Source organism: Anticarsia gemmatalis, chromosome 6 (assembly GCF_050436995.1).
Source record: "Anticarsia gemmatalis isolate Benzon Research Colony breed Stoneville strain chromosome 6, ilAntGemm2 primary, whole genome shotgun sequence".
Classification (NCBI taxonomy): Eukaryota; Metazoa; Arthropoda; class Insecta; order Lepidoptera; family Erebidae; genus Anticarsia; species Anticarsia gemmatalis.
The window spans coordinates 6,673,875-6,697,423 of record NC_134750.1 but is presented as its reverse complement, the minus strand read 5'-3'; the positions used below and the strand labels follow the sequence as shown (position 1 = coordinate 6,697,423).

Below are 23,549 nucleotides of genomic sequence, written 5' to 3'. Positions count from 1 at the left end.
CAGCTCAAAGCTGGACGATGTGGTAAATGCGCTCGTAAATAAGCCATCTTTATCGTTGTGTGGCTACTGGCTACATAAACTAGTAAATATGCATCTAATACAAGTTACACTTCCACAACGTAAAGTAATTATTTAAGTTAATACGACTAGCTCCATGTAACGATCTGACTCTGCATATACCTGTACGCTGTAAAATATTCTTTTTTTCATCGCGACTAAATCCTACGGCCTACCCTACAGAAAGTCAATGCGTAACTCTAAAACGTAATCAATAAAATAAAAAAATACGTACGTTTAAAATATAGAGTAGATACACACTTATTACTACTGTTAACCCAAATGTTTAATTAAACATTGTGCCAATTCAAGCTAGGTTAGATAGAGTACTTAAGATTTTTTACATATTTACAAATAAACAGAGCAAAATATATAGGTGCCAAAAACAAAAATAGTACTCTTGAGTATTATGCAAGTAAATAGAGAGTTGAAAGGAAGTATGTGGATTACGAAAATAACTGTCTGATGGATATCACAAAGATAGAAACAGCGCAAATTGTACATGTGACGTGTAGAATAATCAAACACATGATGTATTCAAGGTTGCCGCAGCCGTCACAGTCTCATAGTCCGTTGTAAATATAACAATAACGACTCCATGCCAGATTTTATTTCACTTATAAGAAATCAAGTCTATTGAACAGAACTGCAAATATAGCCATTTTAAAGCACGGTATTTTGAAAACAAAGCTTTATCATACAATAAACGTAAATGAGTACTGGAAGTGCATACTGTTCTACAAAGTGTAAGCTCATAAAATATTACATCAATTTCGCCCGGTTATGTTGCTTGCAGACTAGAAAAGGAGAGTAGAGCTGAAAAGGACGGGTACAGCGTTCACAACATCGATAGCGACGTAGTCAGAGGGATTGGAGAGCACTGGAGACAACTCTAACGGATCCTTCCTTCCTCTTACTTGGCCTTTATGCACCCCGCATAAGTTATACAGTAAGTTGCTGCAACCGTATTTCAGTTTACTGCCTCCCCCACGTCGTGCTTTACATTATTTGTTGTTATTCTCCTTTGTTGACTACGGTTATAATGAAACGTAAATGCCCGCCTTCCACTGCGAGCGGAGCGGGCTTCGTACGGACTCCGTTTAACTCGCAACGGCAATCTTCATAGAAGTGCTTCCACTGTGAATGAGCGAACGGAGCGGAGCAAAAGAGTAAAAAGAGTTACAAAAGTGGTGACAGAGTTGAGCGGATTTCTAACGGACTCCGCTCGACTCGCAACGCAAAATTTCATAGAAATGCTTCCATCGTGAACGAGTAAGCGAAGCGGACTGAGCGAGTTAAAATGGGTCCGCTGTGTCATTGTGTTGCGCGCTAGTTTTGAACGGACTCTGCTTACACCTCCGCCCCCTTCACCCTCCCTGCCCCTTTTCTCGCCCGCTTTCGTCCTTTGTCAGTGAGGTTAGGACGCCTGCGCTTGCGAAACGTGTCGACATGGAGCTGTTCATTGAAGCAGTGCGGCAGTACCCGTTGTTGTGGGACACTAACCACAAAGATTATCGTCATGGAGATAAAAAAGATATCACATGGAAAAAGATTGTTGATTATAATGGTAGAGCAGCAAGCATTTATTTATTGTATTTACGTAGTCCTCTTCACTAGAATCGTCGGACATCATTTTCGTAAAATTTTTCGCGCGACTTGCTTCCTCTGCGGACTACCCGGCACTGAGATATTTTTTCTGCGCCTCTTCGCTCATGGCTGCTGACAATGGAAGGCAAACAACTCGCTCATCTGACTCCACTCATTTCCCGCTTAGCTCACTCCTCGAAACTCGCCGGCAATGGAAGGCAAAACCCATTTTTCACTGAAACTCTTTCTTAATGGATGGTGAGAACTATTTACTCCTTTCCGCTCAGCTTTTTCCTACTCATTACCCTTTCGCAGTGGAAGGCGGGCAATAATATTGTTAGCGGACTCGTTTAAGAACCGATTTCGACGAGACAATAACATTGAGCGGTCTTTGTTGGTAATAAAAAAAAAAATAAATGCGTAGGTTTGAGCAGTAAACGGAGGCGGTCATGAAAATGGGCAATCGGAAGTGTGGCAGATATGTGGTTATAGGTAGTACATGTAAATGTTAATGGTACGTAAAGTGATGTTACATAAATAAAGTGTTTCGCAGTTGGAGCGTGCAAGCGAACGCGGAACTAACTGCCACACCACCTTTATTTGTCCGAGATGTGCGGGGACGCGCAAGGTGACCGCGCTACGGGCGCTACGTGACGTTACCAGCCGATGCCTCTACGGTCTTCACGTGTGTGTGTGTCTAGTCTAGCTAGTTTATCTATGCAATTTGAAAAATATACTGTAATTACGCAAGACTATAAATCGAATCGAATAAAATTCTTTGAATAATTTTGATAATGCTGTATTGGCATAATTTTGTTCGCTAAGCTCGTTTCAATAATTTCCATTTCTACAAAATATACCTACCTAATTAAAACAACCAATTATAAATGTGTCACATAGGAAGCGCATTATAGCAAAACGTGCCAAATGTTCGCTGTGCTTTATATGTACTGCTTTATATCTACCAACATAGCATGCAAAAAAAATGGAATATGTAAATACTATTACGTGAAATTCGAAAGTCCGCAATGAAACAATTAGCTTTAATGGTAACAAGTGTTTGGTAATTAGGTACAATAGTCCAAATAATTGTCGTAAATCGAACTGATTTTATTGTATGTAAAAAAATTACATATAATTGCGCAATCAAAATATTATGAGTGTCCTTTACGAAATAACCTGATTACAATAAACGCTTATCATCAGGAAAAGATGATTTACTAAATTATACTTAAAGTAAAACATCGCATACGTTTAGTCAGGAAACACATGAGCATACTTCCATTAGTGCCTATAAAACGTTATCGATTTGACATTGAAAGATAAATTTAATCAATGAAAGTCACCATTAATATGTCACCACGGACGACATAAAACAACGATTCGTTTTAAGGTTTTATCGACTTAAGATTATATCTATGTACGTACCGTTTCCGTAGTTAATAATAATTATTATAAATCAGCGTAATAAGAGGTAATGTTTCCATTTCTACTCAAATATTAATCTCAGGAGGCTTAGGTTAAATAGAAAATATAATGTTGTGACTCTACATCGTAATGGCACATCTTGTTCTCGAGTAGCAAAATAAAACCGTATTGTTATGTTTATAACAGTTATTGTTGCGGTACTAACAAAAACACTACAACAGTTGGTAAAGGGCGTTCAGAAAACATAATACATGTCTACAGTTTACATTGTGCCTGCTGTGTTTATACTAGATTCCGGACCTTCTCTAGAGATCAACGTCAGAAAGACTTGGCATTGCTCCAGCGACATATCAGTTGAGCGCTTCTTACTCCAATATTACGAAACTTATCTGTGGAATGTTTAAACTTATAGTACGTGTATTTCATTGCAGCCTTTGCTAAATATCATGGCTAAATTTACATTAGACGTAAGGTAACCGTAATATCTAATTTACAGACGATTAAGAGCGAGCAATCTTGTCGTAGCGACATTACATTTCCTGGTTGCAAATCAAGTTACTATTAGGCTTTTAAGAGCCGGGAGCCGGTACCGCTGCCGACGATCTTGAAGTTAAGGAAACGAGACAGAATTATAAAAGCGCGCATAACCTCTGCTGTCGAGTAATAGAACGTTTGGCCTCGTGAGGAATCGAGCGATGGATCGACAAACTGAATAATGGTGAGACTACGTCGTTACGTCATGACCTTCATAGGCTTGTGCTGTGACGTAGCCGCACTCACGCCTACCTGTTTGCACGTGGCTCAATAAAACCAACGTTATTAGTGAAACTGTTCTCATGGAAGTTGCAAATTCAAAAAGTATGGACTTAATTATTCTTTGTTCTGATACTTTATTGATTGAATTGTATTTCGTTATATAAAGTGAGCATAAGAGAGATTTAAAAATCGCAACGCCTCATTGTAATTACTTTTTACTATCATATAGTTAATAATATAAAATGTTAAAATATGTAATCTACAAATGTACATTATAAATGGTTAAAATAAATAAATTACTTAAAAATATTACGTACTTCAACGACGAGGCGCGCGCGGTTTGCTGATTATACCTAGAAAGGAAATTACAATATTGTTATAGTGATAAATAGACGGTGACTTTGGCGGAGAGGCCTAGGATCAAGGCTCATACTACAAAAGATTATCATGGGCACCGCGGGCGAGGATAAGCTGTAAGGCGGAAGCGGTCGCGCGAGGCCGAGGACGAACGGCCAATTCTGATTCCAACTGAACGCACGGCAACTGAAGCGGTTTGCTTGCAACCGTTACATTGTAAACCCACATATTGCTTTATATGCTCGATGCTCTTGATAATTGGATATGGGCGTCAAGTATATACTTAGTGCTATTATACCAATATACTTTTTTATACAAGTTACCTTCCATGAGTAAGCAATTACACAAACACAACCTAACCGCCTAAAATCCTACATAAAAGAACAAAAAGTTCACAGTGAAATTATTTTGAAATTATTGCGACGGCAGCTTACATGTTTTAAATACAAAGAGTGGTGCGAGCAGGAGTTGCGGCCGATTATATAACAAACAAAGCGACACACGTGAAGGTGTGCGATTGAGGGGAAACGGAGCCGACACACGGTCCGCGCAACTGCCTCGCCTATACGAAATACACCATCACTATTTGGCAACACTGCCATTGGAAAGCAAAGACATCGATGACTGTGTAACGCCGCATGTAGACACTAATCTAACTAGGACAGATTGATTTATAACTCAAACAAGAAACTGTGCCACCTCGGCCCTACTACAACGAGTTCTACATTGTTTTACCATGAATATGCAATCATAAATATAAACTACAATAGATTTTCTCCAAAGACTGCTTATATCTTATATAAATTCGCTTGATATTCTTCAGGAAGTGAGTGAGGTCCTCTTATCTCATTATAAATGACAACGAAGTCTGAACTGGTTTGGCCTCAACTTTTATTGTCCTATGAATTACTAGATGGCCAAAATGATTGGCAAAACCTTGACTTCAGCCTAATATAAATTGTATGACCCCACTTCCTACAGTGGCGAGGGTCGTCACTGTCGATTGCCTTTAATTCTATCTAACAAATTTTGATGGTCATTGAGATACCTATTTTAATGGATATTTAATTCATTCAATCATGTTAATAGCAGAACGATGTCATATTTTTGTTAGTTTATGTTTATTATACAGGAACTAGATCACAGCCTCGAGTTTAACCCTCAATAAATAGAACGATGAGTTTTACAAAGAATAACACTTATAGTTTAGTCCAGTAGGATTCAATATCAGCAAGGAGAATACGAGGTCGGCACATCTAAACATACGCCGACCCGGAACACAAAACTAAAACCTTGTGCTTTGTTTAGCAAATAGAAGCTATTACACCGCCGGGGTCATTTTAAATCATTGAATAACACTGTAATTTATAAAACACAATTTGCATGTCTAATTTCAGTGGAAAAGATAAATCAGCTATTATACGTACGCAAATCTTACAACACACGATCCAAGTATTCTGCCAACACCTACAGGTAAAGACTCTATCTTTACCTTTAACCTTAAAATATGTTAATGCGTCTCTGCCCTCCTTTTCGCAATTTGCCAAGTATTTATTCTACAGAATAAACTATCTATGGCAGGTTGAGTTATTCTTATTGCGAGCTCTCGTTAAGCACGGTTATTAAGATTATTTACTAGCCCTGACACAATACATCTCGGGTAGGTGTAGGTGTGAGTAGTGTGAGGAGAGCGAGACAGTGTGCAGTGGTGTGTGTGTGTCAAGCTCGTCGACACTACGGCAGCAGTTGGTACCAGCCAGCTCAGCACCGGGCATCGAGAACGCGACCCGGTTCGCCGCTCGAGAAAGCATCGACAAAACTCGGTTGAGGCCGCGCACACAACCAGGCGGACGTACACTTTCAGTCTTCGTATGCGCACCGTGTGTATATTAAGAAACACTAGACAAAAACGATACAAAACGTCCGTCAATTACGAAAAAAGGGATTTAAGCCAATACTTTATAATTGATGTACTTTGTACAATGGCAAGTGTTTATAAGTAACTTCAAAATGCCAGACGCTAACTGCAATTTTCTAGGCATTGTTAAGAGTTGACAAGGTGTTCTGTAATGATGTGACTGCTTGCCTTGGATTTTCACAACATTACTTCAGATTGTACAATATGTTGTTTTTTTTTTCTCCGTTTTCAGTAGTAAATCCCAACTGAAAAATCGCTCAGACGTAATCAAAATGAACTAGTATAATATTGAGTGTGATTTACTTCCTAATGCAAATTTCCAGAGCTCAAATTATATTATTAAACCTAATGTAATGTAATATTACTTTTATTTAGGCGACCTCTCTAATTGTTTAAACAAATAAACTTCATAGAAACCAAACATACGTGTGTGTCATACGGGATGTATTTTTCAAGTATTTCAATGTTAACGCTGAATTTGACCGTTCAAAATAAATTTGTTCAGCTACATTGGACCTTGAATTTGATGCCCCCGTTCTACTTTCCTACATCTTAACAATTCGTTAATCACCATATGTCTGGAAGTAGCAAATTGGCGCAGGTGCGAATAGTATAAAACAACAATATGTCGGCAACGATTTAACTTCATAAAAACATTACTAAAACGTATCATAGTTACACAGTATTTTTTTCAAATTCAACTCAGTGATTAAAATGTCCATGCACGATTAAAACTGTCTTCTCAGCAGAATAAACCGGGTCAAATTTGATATCGTAATGCATTTGACCTACATGGTAAAAGAGTGGCATTTGAAAAAAATTGGGCAAGGCCTACGCGTGTTATACGACTTTATATTTGTAGGGCAATAGTTTACAAGGCGCTTTGATCAACAAAATCAATGTTATCTTCACGTGTTTTCGTTTAGATAGTGAGCAAAAAGTAATGAACAAACAAATTTTATTTTAATCAATACGACGTTCTTGTCTGTTGATAACTGAAGTTGTGAGTACAGAACATTGCAAAACGATAATAAATTGGATGATAAAACAAAATGTATGTAGATGGTCGAGTTATACAACGGCCGATTTCGGGTCATTCTGCACAATAAGGGGCACAAGGTAAAAGATGGTGCATTGAAAATGGCCTTAAGCCCAATAGCAATCTGCGACCGCGTTGCTTCCTATTGGCGTCGAGGCGACAATGCCAACAGCGCTGCCGACTGCTACGAAGGTGACGGAGTCGCAAAGGTCGATCACCACTCCATCGCTAACCAGATGCATGTTTTCATTCACAAGCTAGGTTACTTCAATTTCGTCACGACTTATAGCGAAGACAATCAAGCGTCAATTGTGATTTACACTAGATTTAAGAAAGAATGCTCTTTTTACTTTGAATAATGTTTTAAAAGCAGTGAAAAGAACTAAGAATTCAAATTGGTAAAAATCTACTTTAAACTCTGGGATTTGTTATTCTAATATTGAAACGGAGAGCCATGTTTTATAGAGGCATTATGAATACGAAAAACTTGGTCAAGTATGCATTGCCCCAAAATAAGTGACCTCTATGTGAGTTAGCTTAGGTAAGCCTCTCAAAAAGAATTTATAGTTAAATAATAATACTGATGTTGGCTTTTTAAAACGTTTTATTGATTATATCAAGGTTTTAGTCATTACTGATATCTCTCTAGCCATGAGAAAAGAAAAAAAAATGCTCTATTCTCCAGTACTTGTGATTTTAATGATGTCTTATGAAAGTGGCGTTACATACCAAATGTAATATATAATATTTTAAATGGGAGCTGATGCTCCAACAATATACAGTATCATTAACAATGAACCCATTAAAAGGCCTTAGGAAAGTGTAACACAAATACTAGAGTTTTACGGGTCAGCCGAAGCAGGGGCTGCCTACCGGTGGGAGGTAGAGAGGCGAAAGGCGTAGGGACCGCCGAGCGGGGGAGGACCCTGACACAGATCCAAACTCATCAGTAAAGCGCTGCGAAGGCCTCGAGATTCGGTTGCTATATCATCGATTCCTCCACGCACCATACCGCGTTACGCACAAAATGGGTCAACGCGCTCGTCTCTCCGACCAACTTGGAGTGCGCGCGATGTCCCCGTTCCGAATTGCTCCCTCGGCAAATTAACGCCACACGCTACTGTGTTCCAAATCGACAACGAATAAAATAATAAATAACAGCTTTATACCTGATGCTCTATTATCTACCACTGCCTATATTCAGATACCACAGAGAATATTTCAGATCTTGCAACATAGTTCAACTGACTATTTAACCGTGGTTTATAAACATAATAAATAAAGAGTAGGTAAAGCGGCGAGGGCTCGCAAATCTTAAGAGAGTAGGTCTTGCCATAGTTTCATGAACTACTTTCAGGTGAGTAATGATATCGCATCGCCCCGTTACAGCGTTGCGACACTGCTAAGCATTGCTGAGCGAAGAAACGAGAGATGTGACTAATTTATTTACTCAATTAAAAGTATGTATGCGTAAGTAAAATGCAGCGCAATAAAAAATGTGCACTAGAGTCGATTGAAATAATGACAGCTCTAGTATACAATAACAGTCCATTGAATGTGAAGAATCATTATGGAAACGCTGTAGAATATTTCACGACTGAGCATGCGATATTAAAAGAAATCTTAGATGCTTAAAGTCGTATGTTGGTGAAACTAATCGAGATCATCGCACAAAGAGAAGGCGCCACGCACCGTGCCGAAGAAAGACGCAACGTCGCTCGTACTTTCCATCTACAAAGACGCTATATTCAAATTATGAGGTTTCTCCAAAGAAATGGCCACAAAACAAATTACTGCTATTCTCTCCATATTCTCTAAAGAGAAATACACGAGTTCAACAATAGAAACCTCTAAGAAACATTACTCATTCTGATTTCGTTTTCAAATCGCTAACATTGGCGAGCTATTCAATATACCCACACACGTGAACAGTTGTAATCTTTTAAAACTTGGAGGATTCCATCATAAACAGATAGCTACTTCGTGACATTGATTTATAGATAGCTCATGTTCAAGCGACCTTAATATCGGAAATTGTCCAAAATAACGTTTGGATACAAAGTTTTACGATGGCATAAGAACGGAAAAATAATAAATTTGATTTCCCAAACAAGATTCAGCCGTATACGTTTGATAGCCTTGGCCTTGTGTAATGTACACAACACGATAATAAGGAAGAGTTGGAAATACATACGTAATGACTGTATCAATAAACGTGCTATCTAAATCAAAATTGTTATGTAATTAGGCGTGGCATAATGAATAATTTTATTATTATATTTTAACTCGTGTGCATTACAAAGTTGGAGCTACATACGAGATATTTTTTCTATAACGTTGTAATAAAACTATTAGAAACTTTTATTAGATGTGGGCATTCATAACCTTCCTTTTTGTCGGCGAGAACACGCGAGACACGTGATTTATTAAAGTTATACAATTTAACGTAAATCATTTCATAACTACCAGTCCGTAGACACTAGAGTAAGTTGGATTAAAGCCAGAGCTAACAAGCTTATCATTTCAATAAGCCTACATTTTTTACGTTTCATTACAAGCGTAATAGAATTTCGATTCGGATAACGGACAGTTCTATTTAACCTGGCGTTATCGTAACCAAAATACGAAGTTGGTGCCGCCAAAACCCACTTAGTTATCGCATTCCGCTGTCAACGAAACAGGAGCACAGAGAGCGGGCTCGGCCGCAATCTTTCGCTTTGTACACGCTCACCGGCCCTCGACTAAATTGATACATTCTTGCGAAATAACCTCGCCCAATTTATTCAAACAATCATACTAGTCGGTTATTTAGTTATGGACTGTGTAATTGGTATTAGTGCACACTATTAAAATAATGTGTAACAGATTTTGTTTTTTTTTTAAATCAGTTTCACCAATATGAAATATCGCATCAAGATATCATGTTCTCTGTCTTCTGAAATAAAAAAAAATCTGCGTTACGTTCACCTTTTGACACGTTTTACTTGAACATTCTGAAACGGGCCGTAAAACAAATTGATTTCAGTTACCTTCATTACGTTTCAGCTAATATAATTTAATAAAATTGGCTTTGCCAATGTAAAACTAATAAATATGTAATACAAGTAGTACTTGTATACTTACTAGGCGTATACATGCTGAATCTTGGTTATCGATTATAGAATATGAAGATTCGATATCATGTTGCTAATATCACATTCAACTGAATAAGGTTGGCATAACAAAGTAACATCTTGTTATTAATGGTTGATGAATGTTTATTAAAAAAAATCGTAACTTTTGAGTACATAATATGAAAGAAACGATTTGTTTCATTATAGGAGAGAGTTGCAGGAACTAAGTTTTATATGTGAAGGATTATTGAAGAACACAAAGTGAATGTGTTATAAATTTAAGTTCAAGAGCATTGTTATAAATAGGTATATCCGGGGTGTGAGGGCTGCGAGGTGTTCGTTACAAATAAGAGTAAAGAGGGTCGAGACGAAGGCATCTACCCACACTTATGCTCTTCCGTGCATTCTGCGCGGAGGAAGGTCGTCGACCTGCGCCCAGGAGCATCTCCGCAAATCTTTATTTCCTGCCCAAACCAATATACAATAGTATCTTCGTATAGAAACCAAACTTTTGGGGGAGACTTAAGGTGGCAGGGATGAATTAAATATGCTGAAAGACGACAGACTCGAACTCTACTATTCTAAAGCAATACGATATGATTGAAGAGATGTATACAAGTTTTATAATGAAAGCTAACTAAGGTTCTTTGCAGCGGTAATGAAATATGTAGTAAAAATAATGCATATACGGACCTACTCGTGTATTTAACATGTGGGTTAAACTTTAGTATTGTATTAAATGTGGTATTAATGTTACTCGTAAATGTGTATTTAACAAAAACTGTTGACAAATAGATTATGAATGGTAAACAAACTAATAATATAAAGTATACGATGCCATGATTCGCTTAACAATAAGTTCGAAAACTTTTGTGATGTTCACAAAAACCAGAATGCTATAATCGTTTGTAAAAAAAAAGAAGCATGAAAAAAGGACATTGGAACACCAAAAGGTGAGCGCTTTCCGGGCTCGCCTGACTGACTACCTGCTAAAGGAAAGAAACGAGCCCATACGTTATGGTTACGGCACACTCTTTATTATACCTTCCTCATTATGCAGTATTTATTATCTGTAACACTGAGCTTGTCTACAGTACAACTAGACAAAGGTGCCTAAATAATTTCATGACAATGATATAAGTCTAACGTAGCTGAAATCAAAACGTAATTTTCATCTGAAATCTATTGAAAAATCAAAGACAAAGCATTGAATTTCCTGTAAACACCATTATCTACATAGATTTTACTGTAAATAGTAACAAACAAATGTATAGATACTAAAATAAAGCGATGCCGTTGCATGGAAGCCGTAATGTTTCAAATAAAACACGCCGTCAAGTAAGCAACATTGGGGTTCATCTGTTTGGGGTTGCTTGACGCACGAGGGTGCCAAAGAATATAAGAAAAAACATCGAAACGCCATAAACTAAACGTTTGAGCGTGGTGTGGGAGTAAAAAGCGCAAGCTGTTGCCTTTAAACAAACATAATAATATAAAACTAGTCAATTAAGAAACGATTTAGAAATGTTCATTATTACTAATGATAATGGTTGCAGTAAAAGTGACTCGATTTCTAAGTTGCTCCCTCTACCTGTCGTTTGACGTTTAGCTTACACAACAAGGAAAGTTAAATGCGCGTGCGGGGCAAAGCAACTTTCGCCCATTGTAGAGATAGTAAATAACAAATGAAATCTACACAATATTGGCACTAAACAACTCAATATTCTTACTTCTAAAAGCTAACATGACAAATGCACAACATGTAAATAAAATGTCAATATTATTAATAATCATACATGTAACGCGGCCGTCGTCTGTTAAATCAGCTCGTCGCGAACACGTGAGTGTTCTAAATCATGTAACGACCCAACCGACGAAAAGTCCTTCGATGAACATGATAAAATAAACTAGTTCCGCGTTGACTCCAACAACCAAAATAGCTCACCTGGCTAAGGCCATTATACGTTCGTATAATCCAATTTTCCAAAATAGTTGTACCACTTTGATAACACAAACAAACACAAGTCAAGCTATAAAAAGTGTAATAGTCCACTGAAACCGAATAACACCTGTATGCGAAAGTGTATCACGTTTGACAGTTTCACTTCACCACATGGCTGGTAAGTTGCGCGCGGTGCCGTGACAGACGTACGTTGCGCTCGACGAGTGACGGCCGACTGGCGCGACTCTACACTGGACTCTCAAATGCCGCCACTGGGGGAGTCAACTGGCTTGTAATGTGAATGTGAGCGCTTCTCTCACCGCTCGCGGAGTGCGGAGCGGAGGCGCGGGGTCAGCGAGGGCGGAGCGCCCGACAACGGGCGCCCGCGGGACAGCTGCGCACCACGGACCCTTTCTCCGTTCAGACTTCATTGTGTTGGTGAAAGCTTAGCCTGTTCATATGCTTAACACGAATTTGACGGATGTGAGCTTATCAAAGTTCAACATAACGTGATGTAGGTATAGTTAGTTTCAAAGAAGTGTCGAAATTGAAGTAACTTTTTCCTGGACAAGAAAATTAAAAGATTTGGTTGATCTAATAATACTAATGAAGACAAAAACACAAAACGCCAACAGGTTACGAGATATTATATTATTATTTTAAGGTACTTAAATATAAAGATCCGAGAAAACAAAAAATACTGTTACTACTAATATTTGTAACAGAACAAATAACAAGCATATAAAGGCAGAACAACAATGAGATATGAAGCTTAAACATTGAGTGCAGCTTAGTTCAGTGCACGTAAGGAGAAGTTGTTGCCCCCGAGCAAAGCCTTGAGCCGCCCTGTTCGACGCACCTAACAAATAGACATGAATTACATTCAGATTTGGATTTATATGCATTTAAGCCTGCATTACAAAAACGAAAATTATCAGAAGCCAAATTTTACATCAATACGTTATTCGTTACGAATATAACGATTTAAAATTCGTTGAATATCAAACTACACATAATTTATTATTCGAATTTCAGCCACTTAAAAAAACTAGATACAGACTTTATAATTGTAGTAAACAATGATTTAAATCACTCGAAACCCGTATTATCCAGAAGGAAAATTGAATCAATCAAAGCATTTTTGCTTGGGATGTTAAACAATAAAATTATACGATTTAAACAAAAAATAAAATGAGAGCGACGTAGGGACGTTACCATTTGAATCAGAAGAGGAGTCGATTGGTAAGGCCGAGAGGTTAGTTGCAGTCATAACGCGTGCATTGGCTGCCACAACAGAATATATAAATAATATGACCGCAAGGGTTAGTCAAAGTCATCGAGTCATCTCGCCCTCAAAGGCGTCTCAAACACTCGTCGACCTTGGCTCGAGCCTTCAGGGTTAACCTCCCGAGGGGAAAAAGCCCTCGGCCTCGGATTCCTCAACCCACCTTACCTGCTCAGATTCTTTGCTCCTTTGTTTAAATTGAATTGTTTTGGTATTGTGTTTCTAAGAAAATACTTGGAATACGAAGGCACAATAGACATAATATTGCCATTGAAAACATCATAGATAATTAAGATTATGGATTAACCGTTACTATGCTTTGAACGAACACACTGTCACCTTTTTAAAATGGGCGCATTTTTTTGCTATTTTCAAATTAATTTTAACATAGGAACTGTATACAACTCCGTGTTGCTCTATTTTTTTTTACATTATTTAGCTAATAAAAGCGATTACCATTGAACAAGATGGTACTGTAAAATAAATATACTAAGTAGAGTAAAAATAGAGCAGTTTCTTTTTTAATTTAGCCATGATTAAAAACGTGACTTCACTAATATATTCCTTTGTTGACATCGAAGTGAAAATCCGTGAACTTATTAAAGTTTTAAAGCGTCTGAGACATAATTTATACGTGGGTAGCGTATGCCAGCAGTTTGCATAATGTGTGTTTGTTTACGAACGACGAGCATTATGATGTGGACGGGTGCTAAGACGCTTTTGTCTACAAGTTGAGGAATGATCTCAAGTATACTAAAGTTACTAGTAATTATACAGTTATAATATATACATTAGCTGATTACCTGTCTTTATGTACTGTTTTACACGCGCGATGTAGAGCACTTTAATAAGTTAGCGTTTCGGCATAAAGGAAAGTGTATTAATGTGCAGTGGTTAACTACCTAATGTCTACAATAAGCAACAGATATTCTTATATAAAAAATAAGAGCAACCAAATTGATGGAAATAGAATACAATCAATGTATGTCGGAACAATGTTCGTTTCATTTATGTTGAGCAAACCTCTGAGCTTCATGGTATTTTTTTATAAACAAGGTTAGATAACTTCCATTGCGCTACAGAAAAGTAATACAATTCAAGGAAACTTTGAAAACCCGTTAATGGAATCAATTTCCGGAATTGAACTGAAGTTACCTAATTCCTTCGACGTATTATATGAAGTGAAATTATATCCTTATGCCTGTTTATAGACGCAATCACACTCCATTGTTTTTGTAGTTAATTGATTGAGAAAAAATATTGTAATTGTTTCTTGCAGAGGACGTAGAAACAGATGTTACGGTTCTACTAAGCAGCGAAATCGGCTGCGAAGCATCAGCTGTAGATAGAGATATGTAAAAGCGATGTGATATTGAAAGCATACAATGTTGATGGGGCGAAAGGCTACCCGGTATACAATATTTTTTAGAAACTGCACCAGGTGCCACAGATCCGCTCGCCCGCACTTTCCACGATTAACTTTCTCATTTACAATGCGAGTTGACCTTTCGTTTCTATGGCGCTCACACCAAAAAAGGGTAAATCATAATAATATAACGAAGGGGAAAGCTTAGTTTATTTTTGAACTAGGGGTTGCTCCACAACGACTATTTTAGATTATTTGAAAGTCATTTACGGAATCGTACGGTACGTAATTCTAGCTTCCTCGATAGGAAAGAAGTATGGTACAGATTATTGTTACATCTACCTCTTAATGTGCGAGGAGTAAAATTAGTACACTTAGACTAATTAAAATGCTTAATATAATTCTGGGGCGAATTAACTTCATTAATATTTCACACCAAATTCTCTAATATTCTCAAATTCAATGCAATTTTACATAAATGCATAATAATTTTATTAAGAGCATATTTTTAGCACATAACCTACATAACATTATTAAAACGAAAGGAGGCCATTGAGAAATTATTATATAGAGAGCACTTAGTTCATGAACGATGTCAAATACCTACGCAGTTGCATATATCAATATGTGGTGGTTTTGTTCTAAATGTTCATATTTTTATTATACACATAGGTACAATATCAAATTAATAAATTAAAGAGAGAGCAACGGTTGACTCTCAACTCAACTCTCGCGCTGCTCGTAGTGGAAAGCTCGCTATCACAGCTAGGTGAAAATCCTACAATGTCGACGTCGTTGTTACCTTTGCTTTTAGTTTGCAACACGTCGTTAGCGAACTCGGGCATACTTAAAAAGTAGAACCTAAATGCAGATCACGTTTCGCATTAAAATTTCAAATCCAGAGAAATTAAACTGAAATCCAATCAGATATGAGTAAAGAGGTATATCATAATATAACATGAACATAATAACTCACTACTAATTTATAGAGACCAACCTAGCAATCTTAATTGTTATTTATTAGAGATAAGAGGCGGTGCGCAACAGTGAAAGTGCATCTCGAACGTTGCGGCTGCGCACCGAGTTTAGAGCATTTTTCAGCGGTAGTTAAAAAGAGAGAGAAATGCAAGAAAGCGCCGAACAAGCGGGCGAAGGTATAGTAAAATTTGAAAGCGCTACACAATAGCACGTTGTCGAAATTGGAAAGTTGAGTGGCGTGCGTCCATTGCGTAACAGCTCTTACGAGCTACGGTGTGACGCTGACGAAAGGTAAGATGTGACGTCATCAGCATGAAAGTGCATCGGCCGGCGCCCCACCAGGCGCCGCGGGGCGAGCAAATGCACGTGCGCTGCAGCACTGCGCTTCCTGCATCGGAGGACTTTCTATTGGGAAACCACCGCGACAAGCACTCGACTTCTCTACACATCTAACTATTGGGAAATTCGACTCTCACGCACGGCTACACGAAACGAGATGCATCTGATTGAGCAATCATCTTTACAATGCGCTTGCACAACGTTAACACGCTGTACGGGGTTCTTCGTTAAACATGAACGCATCACAGGTGACTTCAAGTATGTACTTACTGTGTTATTTAAATATTTCACAATTTCGGGTCGTAGGTCTGAGCTTGGTAGGTGCGTATGGAATCATTGAATTAATATATTTTTTTAAATACAGTATATACAGGAAATAGGCTTTAGCTGACGATGACGCGACGTTTCGTGCGTGAAATATGCCTATAACTATTTGGTATTTACTCCTGTCAAGATGGGTCGATGACGTAATAAGTTTGTTGGGAAAACTTATACTAGAGTGATACAATACAGAGAAAATTGGCGAAATCGGGGAGTATTAAGTGAATAATGTAAGAGTATGTATGTATTTAGATCACAAGGCAATCAAATCAACAGGTAAATTAATGCACTCCGTAACAATAATGTTTCGAACCTAACGACTCTACATCCATTACTAAGTTGGGGTAAAACAAATCATGTAATATTTAAGCCTAACTCATTAGCTAAGGACAGAATTAACTTATTAGAATAACTAATGACGAATAAACAATCAAAATGTTAAATAAGTTAAATACTCACACTGTCCTTGTGCTCAGCGGGCCTTAATAATACCTGAAAAAGTAGATCACATGTTAAAACCAATATAACGAGGGAAATTAATACAGAATTTATCGACGGTAGTGCAAGATCAAAGACTGCAAATATTAAACGACGTTAACGTTGTACGTTGTGAAGAAAACGTAATAAAATATCCTTTTCCAGGATACTGACAACCTTTGATGAAATCACAGACTTACGCTATAATATTATAAGTTCGAACATTATGAAGTTGTATCAATGAATACGATTTTACATCATTATAACATAGGTGATAGAGAAATGCATGCATAAATTAAATATCTTTGAAAATATGCAACTATGTAGAGTCTACACGTGAAAGTCTAAAATTAGCTTGAAGAATCTGATATTCAAATGCAAAATAACATCATAAATATTTTTTAAATGCAGCTTATATTTTTATTTAGTATAAGTACTAACATTCTTCTTAAGCGAAAATACCTACTATATATAAAAAAAAATATTTGTTAGATATGTACTTGGTATACGAAAAATCTATCTCCGAAAATAGACGGTCAAAGTGAAACACTGCAATCTTAGCTTGTAAAAACATTTGTAATTATTATTCATTTAAATTAGAGATCATTATCATTAAGATAAAGCAATACTGAAGAAATAAAGCGTATGACATACAATAATAAAATCAATTGTGTAGTTTTGTACTCATTACCAGTTTGAAATCAATATAAGCCGCCTTGACACTGTTTGCTTTTACAGACCGACGGATGCGTTGTCAGTATAAAATGTGTTACGATGATAATAATAATGGAAAACATGGATTTATTTTAAGTGCTAAAGTAGATGACTGTTACTATATACAATTTTAATTTTTAATATGATGTCTAAAACATACCTAACTAATTTATATAAAACAAACGCAAATAACCATTTAATTTTAATTTTTTTTCGATAATAAATAGAATAAATTTTAATTAATGGCAATTATAAGTAATCTTAGTGTGTCTACCCTGATAAAAAAGTGTAATACATACCTACTCATAGTATTAGAAGAACATATTTTTTCTCGGACATTTTTTTAAGGTAGCATTCAATTAGGACACCCACATACAATATCATAAAGCATAGGTTTTTGCAACACAGCCAATTTATAGCAGCATAATAGTAATACCATGCAGTACAAATGTCACGCTGATTGACCAATAAGTGAGAGAGTTAAAAAATTGAGGTCTCAACGCGGGACGCTCCTCAAAGGAGTTCATGGTTGAATGGAACATGTACAGTGCTCAAACAATACGCTACACCTTATAATATACCTTCTCCCTCGACCTTAAAGCTTACAATGCGATGGCACCTCACCAACAGTTCCTAAATGTAGGATTGAGAACGCTAGTGAATAAATAATGTTTTAATCTTTATATACTCTAAAATAGAGTCGACTTCTGTTTACGAGATGGCGGCATTCAAGAAGTAGGTTGAGAGAACGCACGTCTAGTACACTCGTATATCACAAAGACTCATTAACTCATCGGCGCAAGATGCCTAGTGATTGTCAATAATCAACTCTATGGCTTTATGACATAAAAACCTTAATACGATAGCGCAACTAATGGTCATTTATTTACGGGAAATTAATTTAGGACGTAATGTAGTAATAAGTCAACAAAAGGCTGGCAACGCATTATATACCAATTAAATTAATTATAATAAAAAATAGTACAATTTATCGAGAATTTACTAATTGTCAATATTAAATTAAGATCATTAAAAAAATTATAGTTAACATAGTTAAGTGAACTTAACTTTATTAGGTATTACAATTACAAATTATTCTATTTGGCCATCATGAAATAAACTAGGTTGACAAAAAAAAAACTTAATATATCACACACCTTCCTACTTATAGCATGTGCGGTTCACCGCGTCCATAGTAGAGTAGTCTGTAATATAATTAGCATCAATACTTGTCAATATTAAACACAAATAACGCATTTAAATTCTGCTACCATTTATTAAAGTTGCGAAATAGAAACATGTTATGTTACTGAGTGTACCACATTTTATAAATATTTAACATAAATTATAAATCTATTTTTACAAATTTTCTATTTCAATGCATTTAATACGTGAGAAGTATTTATACGTCGAGGATATATAATTCTTATTTTATGACGGTAGTATACTCATATGCATAGTTTTCTATTGCTTTTCTAAAGCGTTAACATAAATTTAACTTAATTCAAAACATAGACATAATTAATTGGTAAATCGCATTCGTTCTCACAAAATGTATCAATTCGAAACCCAGGTAGTAAATAGTATCAGAAAAGCGAGAGGCTCGACTCGGGCACTTTCTACTAGAACAGTGAACAAAAGTAACCAGCAAAAGTTACGATATCTCGTGTGATATAACCGCGAGCGGTCGCGCGCTTGCAGTACGATACAGCGATTTCACGCCCCATTCGCCTTTCATAACACCCTTCTAAAACTACATACGTACTTACCTGCTTATGTATGTATATCCCACACTAACTTATTTGAATACTAGGAAATGTACGAAGATTGAGAAACAGCTGAGTGGGAACTACCTTTTGAAAATTACAGGAAGACGTTTAATTATATAATTACAACATACAACACTTATGTTTATTTGGAAACGTATCGGTTAATGTTATATGTTTATCTAGAGTATGTTGAAATGGAAGTTATTAGATCTAAAACATATACAGTCAATAGTGTGACATTGCTTTTTTTGCTACTGGAGCTACCTCTTATAATCATATGTTTCTATTTAGATCGATAAATGTGAAATAACAGTATTTGTTCTCAAGATCTACATGTTGGTATGCATCATACGTATAAAATATTTAGTCATTTTGTTTTAAGCCGGGATGGAGCAGGTAGTTATCTCGAATGTCCGAAGGGTCGGTTAACTGGATCATCGATAACGCTAAAAGCTCACACATTAAATAAACAAACGCACCAGATTAGAAACTCGCTTGTTTTGCAAGTTTCTAATGCCGTTGATTAGTTGTAATATGTTGCAAGTTATGAATATCTAACAATCTGGCTATGCCGCATTCTCTGACAAAGTGCCTGCCTACTAGCTGGTAAATTGCAAGAGATCTCAGCGAGAAATACGTTCACCGTCCTAGATGCGCGGTACTTTCGTTTTGAAATCGGCGCGCACAATTGGCCGTATCGAGACAGAAGCGGACCAGCTGCAGCCGAACACTCGCCCGCACATTCCTGTGTTTCTAACACCCTCTACCTATATTTCATTTAAGATTTACTCAAAAGAGCACCCCTCAAGTATTGAAACCATGCTTTCAACTGCCTACTAAAATAACTTTTACCCTAACAATCGGTGGCTCTACTTTAACAGTATCTAAAATTACATAACAGTGGTGCTAATAAAGATATCTCCAAATGCAAAAAAGAATATTATGTCAAACTTACTTTCATTGAGAATAATCGGTAACTATTAATAGCTACATAAAATATATACAGTAGAAATTTCAAAACAAAATTGACCGTGTAAAAACTTTCGTGTTGAAGATTTTTTTTAAACATCTCTATTGAAAGTTTGTAATGAAAGGAATTTCTACTGGTTGTGATCGATGATCGTGACAACTTACAAAACTATACTAACTATAAAAAAGATAATTGAATGTTACCTAACTTTGCAGGAAAATCTAAGATCTTAGTTTTAGTACATCTCATCTAAATCAGTCTTTTACAGTATTGTCAATGCATTTTGTAAGAGAAAATCTATTCGGGTACATTTTTAGTAACGTACAGAGATCGAGAGAGGTTAACAATATACTGATTTAATACTTGAACCAAATAATGAAAGTGTGTGTCATGTTCCGTTAAAAACATAAAGGTTTTGAAAGGCCAGTTTTGAAATGGTGCATGTAATAATCATATGACAAAAAATATCTAGAACGCAATATTACTGTCTTTACCACGTTGTGTGCTAAGTCATAATAGTAACAATCAATTATGAATGAGCTATCGGTAAGGATGACTGAGCAAGTATCGATTTGTAGACACTTTTAGCATTTTAGTTCTATGGCATTGGACAACTAGTGCATTACTAAATTTTACCGTTATCTTAAACGAAGTAATTACAACAGATATTTATTAAGATGAAGAGTTCGCTAAAATAAAAGTAGCAGCCGAACGGTCATCATTGGTGTAACGAGGTCAGGCCAAATAAATGCTGCAAGTGTTATATTTTCTTAACCATTTTGCAAAGGTCGTTTTCGCATCTTCATTGAACATGTATGCCACGGCTGATTTTACATCCGGTAGGCTCATAAAAACCCAGTTTTTTTTCTCCAAAATACATCATCTCTTGTAATGTGGTAAACGTGTTGTTTCACTGTCATGATTTGCACCATAATTTTAGCGCCGATATTCAATTTTCTAAACGTATGCATATTTTTTTAGATCGAGTTCATTAACAGATTTTTTTGTTGCGTTTGTCACGTATTTTTTTTTGCAATATTAAGTATTAAATTCAGTCGTAGGTATCATAGATCTATTGCAACTAAGTTAAGTCCATTTCTGATGTTTTTCTACAACTGTTTCATTTTCAAGATTCGTTTCTCCGTTTTTTGTTCGTGAAAAGCTGTTTATTAGCGATCCATAATTCTTATTGCTTTAAATTCTTTCGATTTTTGTTTTTATCTTATTTACTAGTTAGATGCTCTTTATTTAACTTTCTTCAACGACCTCCATTTTTGTTTGCTTCACTTTCCCATTGATGTTTTTAACTGAATAACTTTTTGTAGAGATAGTATTTTTGGATGTTACTTAAGTAGAGATCTTCTGTAACGAAACGTTCGCGAATGACTCATTTGCTTTCTATACGCTGGGAGGTATACAGTCGATTATTTACTTCATTTCAATAGAATTGGAAATGTTTTAATTGAAATGTAGTCTTACTTTAATTAAAGTGATATGCAATGAAAGTATTAGAGTTAATAACCGCCTACAGCTCTAGACTTAGCTCTCTCTCGTTACAGTCTCCAGTTATAAGATGGATTCTTTTTACAATGAAACGTTGTTTTATATAAGGATCGCTGTTTTCGGAGGCGGTTTCAACATCTTCGCAGAATTTCGAAACCTTAAGAAAGTTTTGAAAAGTAAGAAGAGCACAATGGCAAGCAATTAATTTCGCTTCGAAATGCGAACATATAATGAGACAATACTGTTTTAAATGAGTGTCTACATTATTTTCGTTCTAGAATAATATATAGATTAATAAACAATATATATTTTTTTAATATACTGATTTGGTTGGATAATACGTAAACGTCTCCATATAGATATCTAACGGCATCACATTAAGAAAACGTGGTTGAAAATCAGTATTAACATTCACTTCCGTGAGAACACCTCCTTCCAGTTAGTGTGTTGATCTTTTCGTTTGCCTAATCGCGGCAAAGTTTACGAATAGGTAGTTAACGTTTTGTTAAATGTGTACACAGTACGCTAAGCCTCGCTTTTGCAATTCGTGTTACACTAACCGCTACATAGAGAATGTGACATAATTTCGCCAGCTCTGTGGTGTGGGCTTAGTAAGAGCGTTGTTCACGTTACAAACAGGACAAGCAATAACGACTGCAAGAAACTATGTAATTATTCCTGTTTTAGATAAAGGGCTTATTCATTTGACATAATACAGTGAAAATGATGGGTTTTTTTATGTCAAATATCTGAATGTACAGTTTTGTTCGGCACAATCGGTATCAACATTCTTGATTTATAATACACCATATTAAAAACAAAACAAATGTTCGTGTCAAAGGTCGTAAATAAAGCGATATGTGCCGAAAGATATTAATGAGGTAGGTATCAAATTAACTAAAACGGACATATATCGTGGGTTTTCATTTATGCAGTGAGCGTGCGCCAGATTTCATAAGCGATCTCTCCGCACCCTGATCTAGGTTAGGTGGTCGACATCGGCGGCAGCGGCGGTGGCGTATCGAGCGCGTCCGATGTTAACCTACATACATCGGTGGCACACTTACACCAACTCAGTTGGGGTCGAGAGCACCCGTACCCGTAAAATTCGTGACCCAGCCCCCTCCCTTCCGACCTCTCGTTGTATTTTGAGGCCCCGCTTCGCTAAACTTTATTAGATAACAGACAGCTAGGTTCCACTTTCTGAATAGGAACTCGCTCAATAATTATGTAGCAGAAAGAGAATATTTAAATTGCTCTATTAATTTTGAGACTGTGTAAAATATCCAGCAAATACCTACTTGACTAAAACCTTCGACGTGGTTAGCTGTTGGTTTAAACGGGTATCAATAAATGGAGCTTTCCTGTTAACGCTGTAAATACAAAACGAAACGGAAGTGGTTAACCTTTTTCAAGGAACTATATATTATTCTGTGGAAGCGCTCTACAATTTAAAATTTCAAACTGACGACCAATACCATCGTCTCACTTCATGTTCTAAAATGCATTCAATTTAGAAGGAATTTCTAGTTCATTAGTAGATATTTGACGGGTATTTTGGCATGAAGTATTAAATAGTTATACTACGAAAATTATAGCAAGGACATCAAGTAGCCAAATCTAGCTAGGG

At 36.5% G+C, this 23,549-nt stretch overlaps 1 protein-coding gene across 4 annotated transcripts in view; it reads right to left on the bottom strand.

Annotated features, from left to right (window-relative positions):
- Nucleotides 1–23,549, bottom strand: part of rdx (BTB/POZ and MATH domain-containing protein rdx) — a 53,044-nt gene that overhangs the window by 14,620 nt on the left and 14,875 nt on the right. Inside the window, exons 2-3 of one of the 4 annotated variants that reach the window (XM_076115472.1) lie at nt 16,946–16,978; nt 4,146–4,181 (exon numbers count right to left, since the gene is read on the bottom strand). Coding sequence is in view for 2 of the 4 variants with exons in the window: in XM_076115469.1 (XP_075971584.1) it covers nt 4,146–4,181; nt 12,201–12,214 (50 nt within the window). In the remaining 2 variants the exon portion in view is untranslated. Of the gene's footprint in view, nt 1–4,145; nt 4,182–12,200; nt 12,473–16,945; nt 16,979–23,549 lie in introns of those variants that run through there. The other 3 variants (XM_076115469.1, XM_076115473.1, XM_076115471.1) reach the window with 3 other exon arrangements.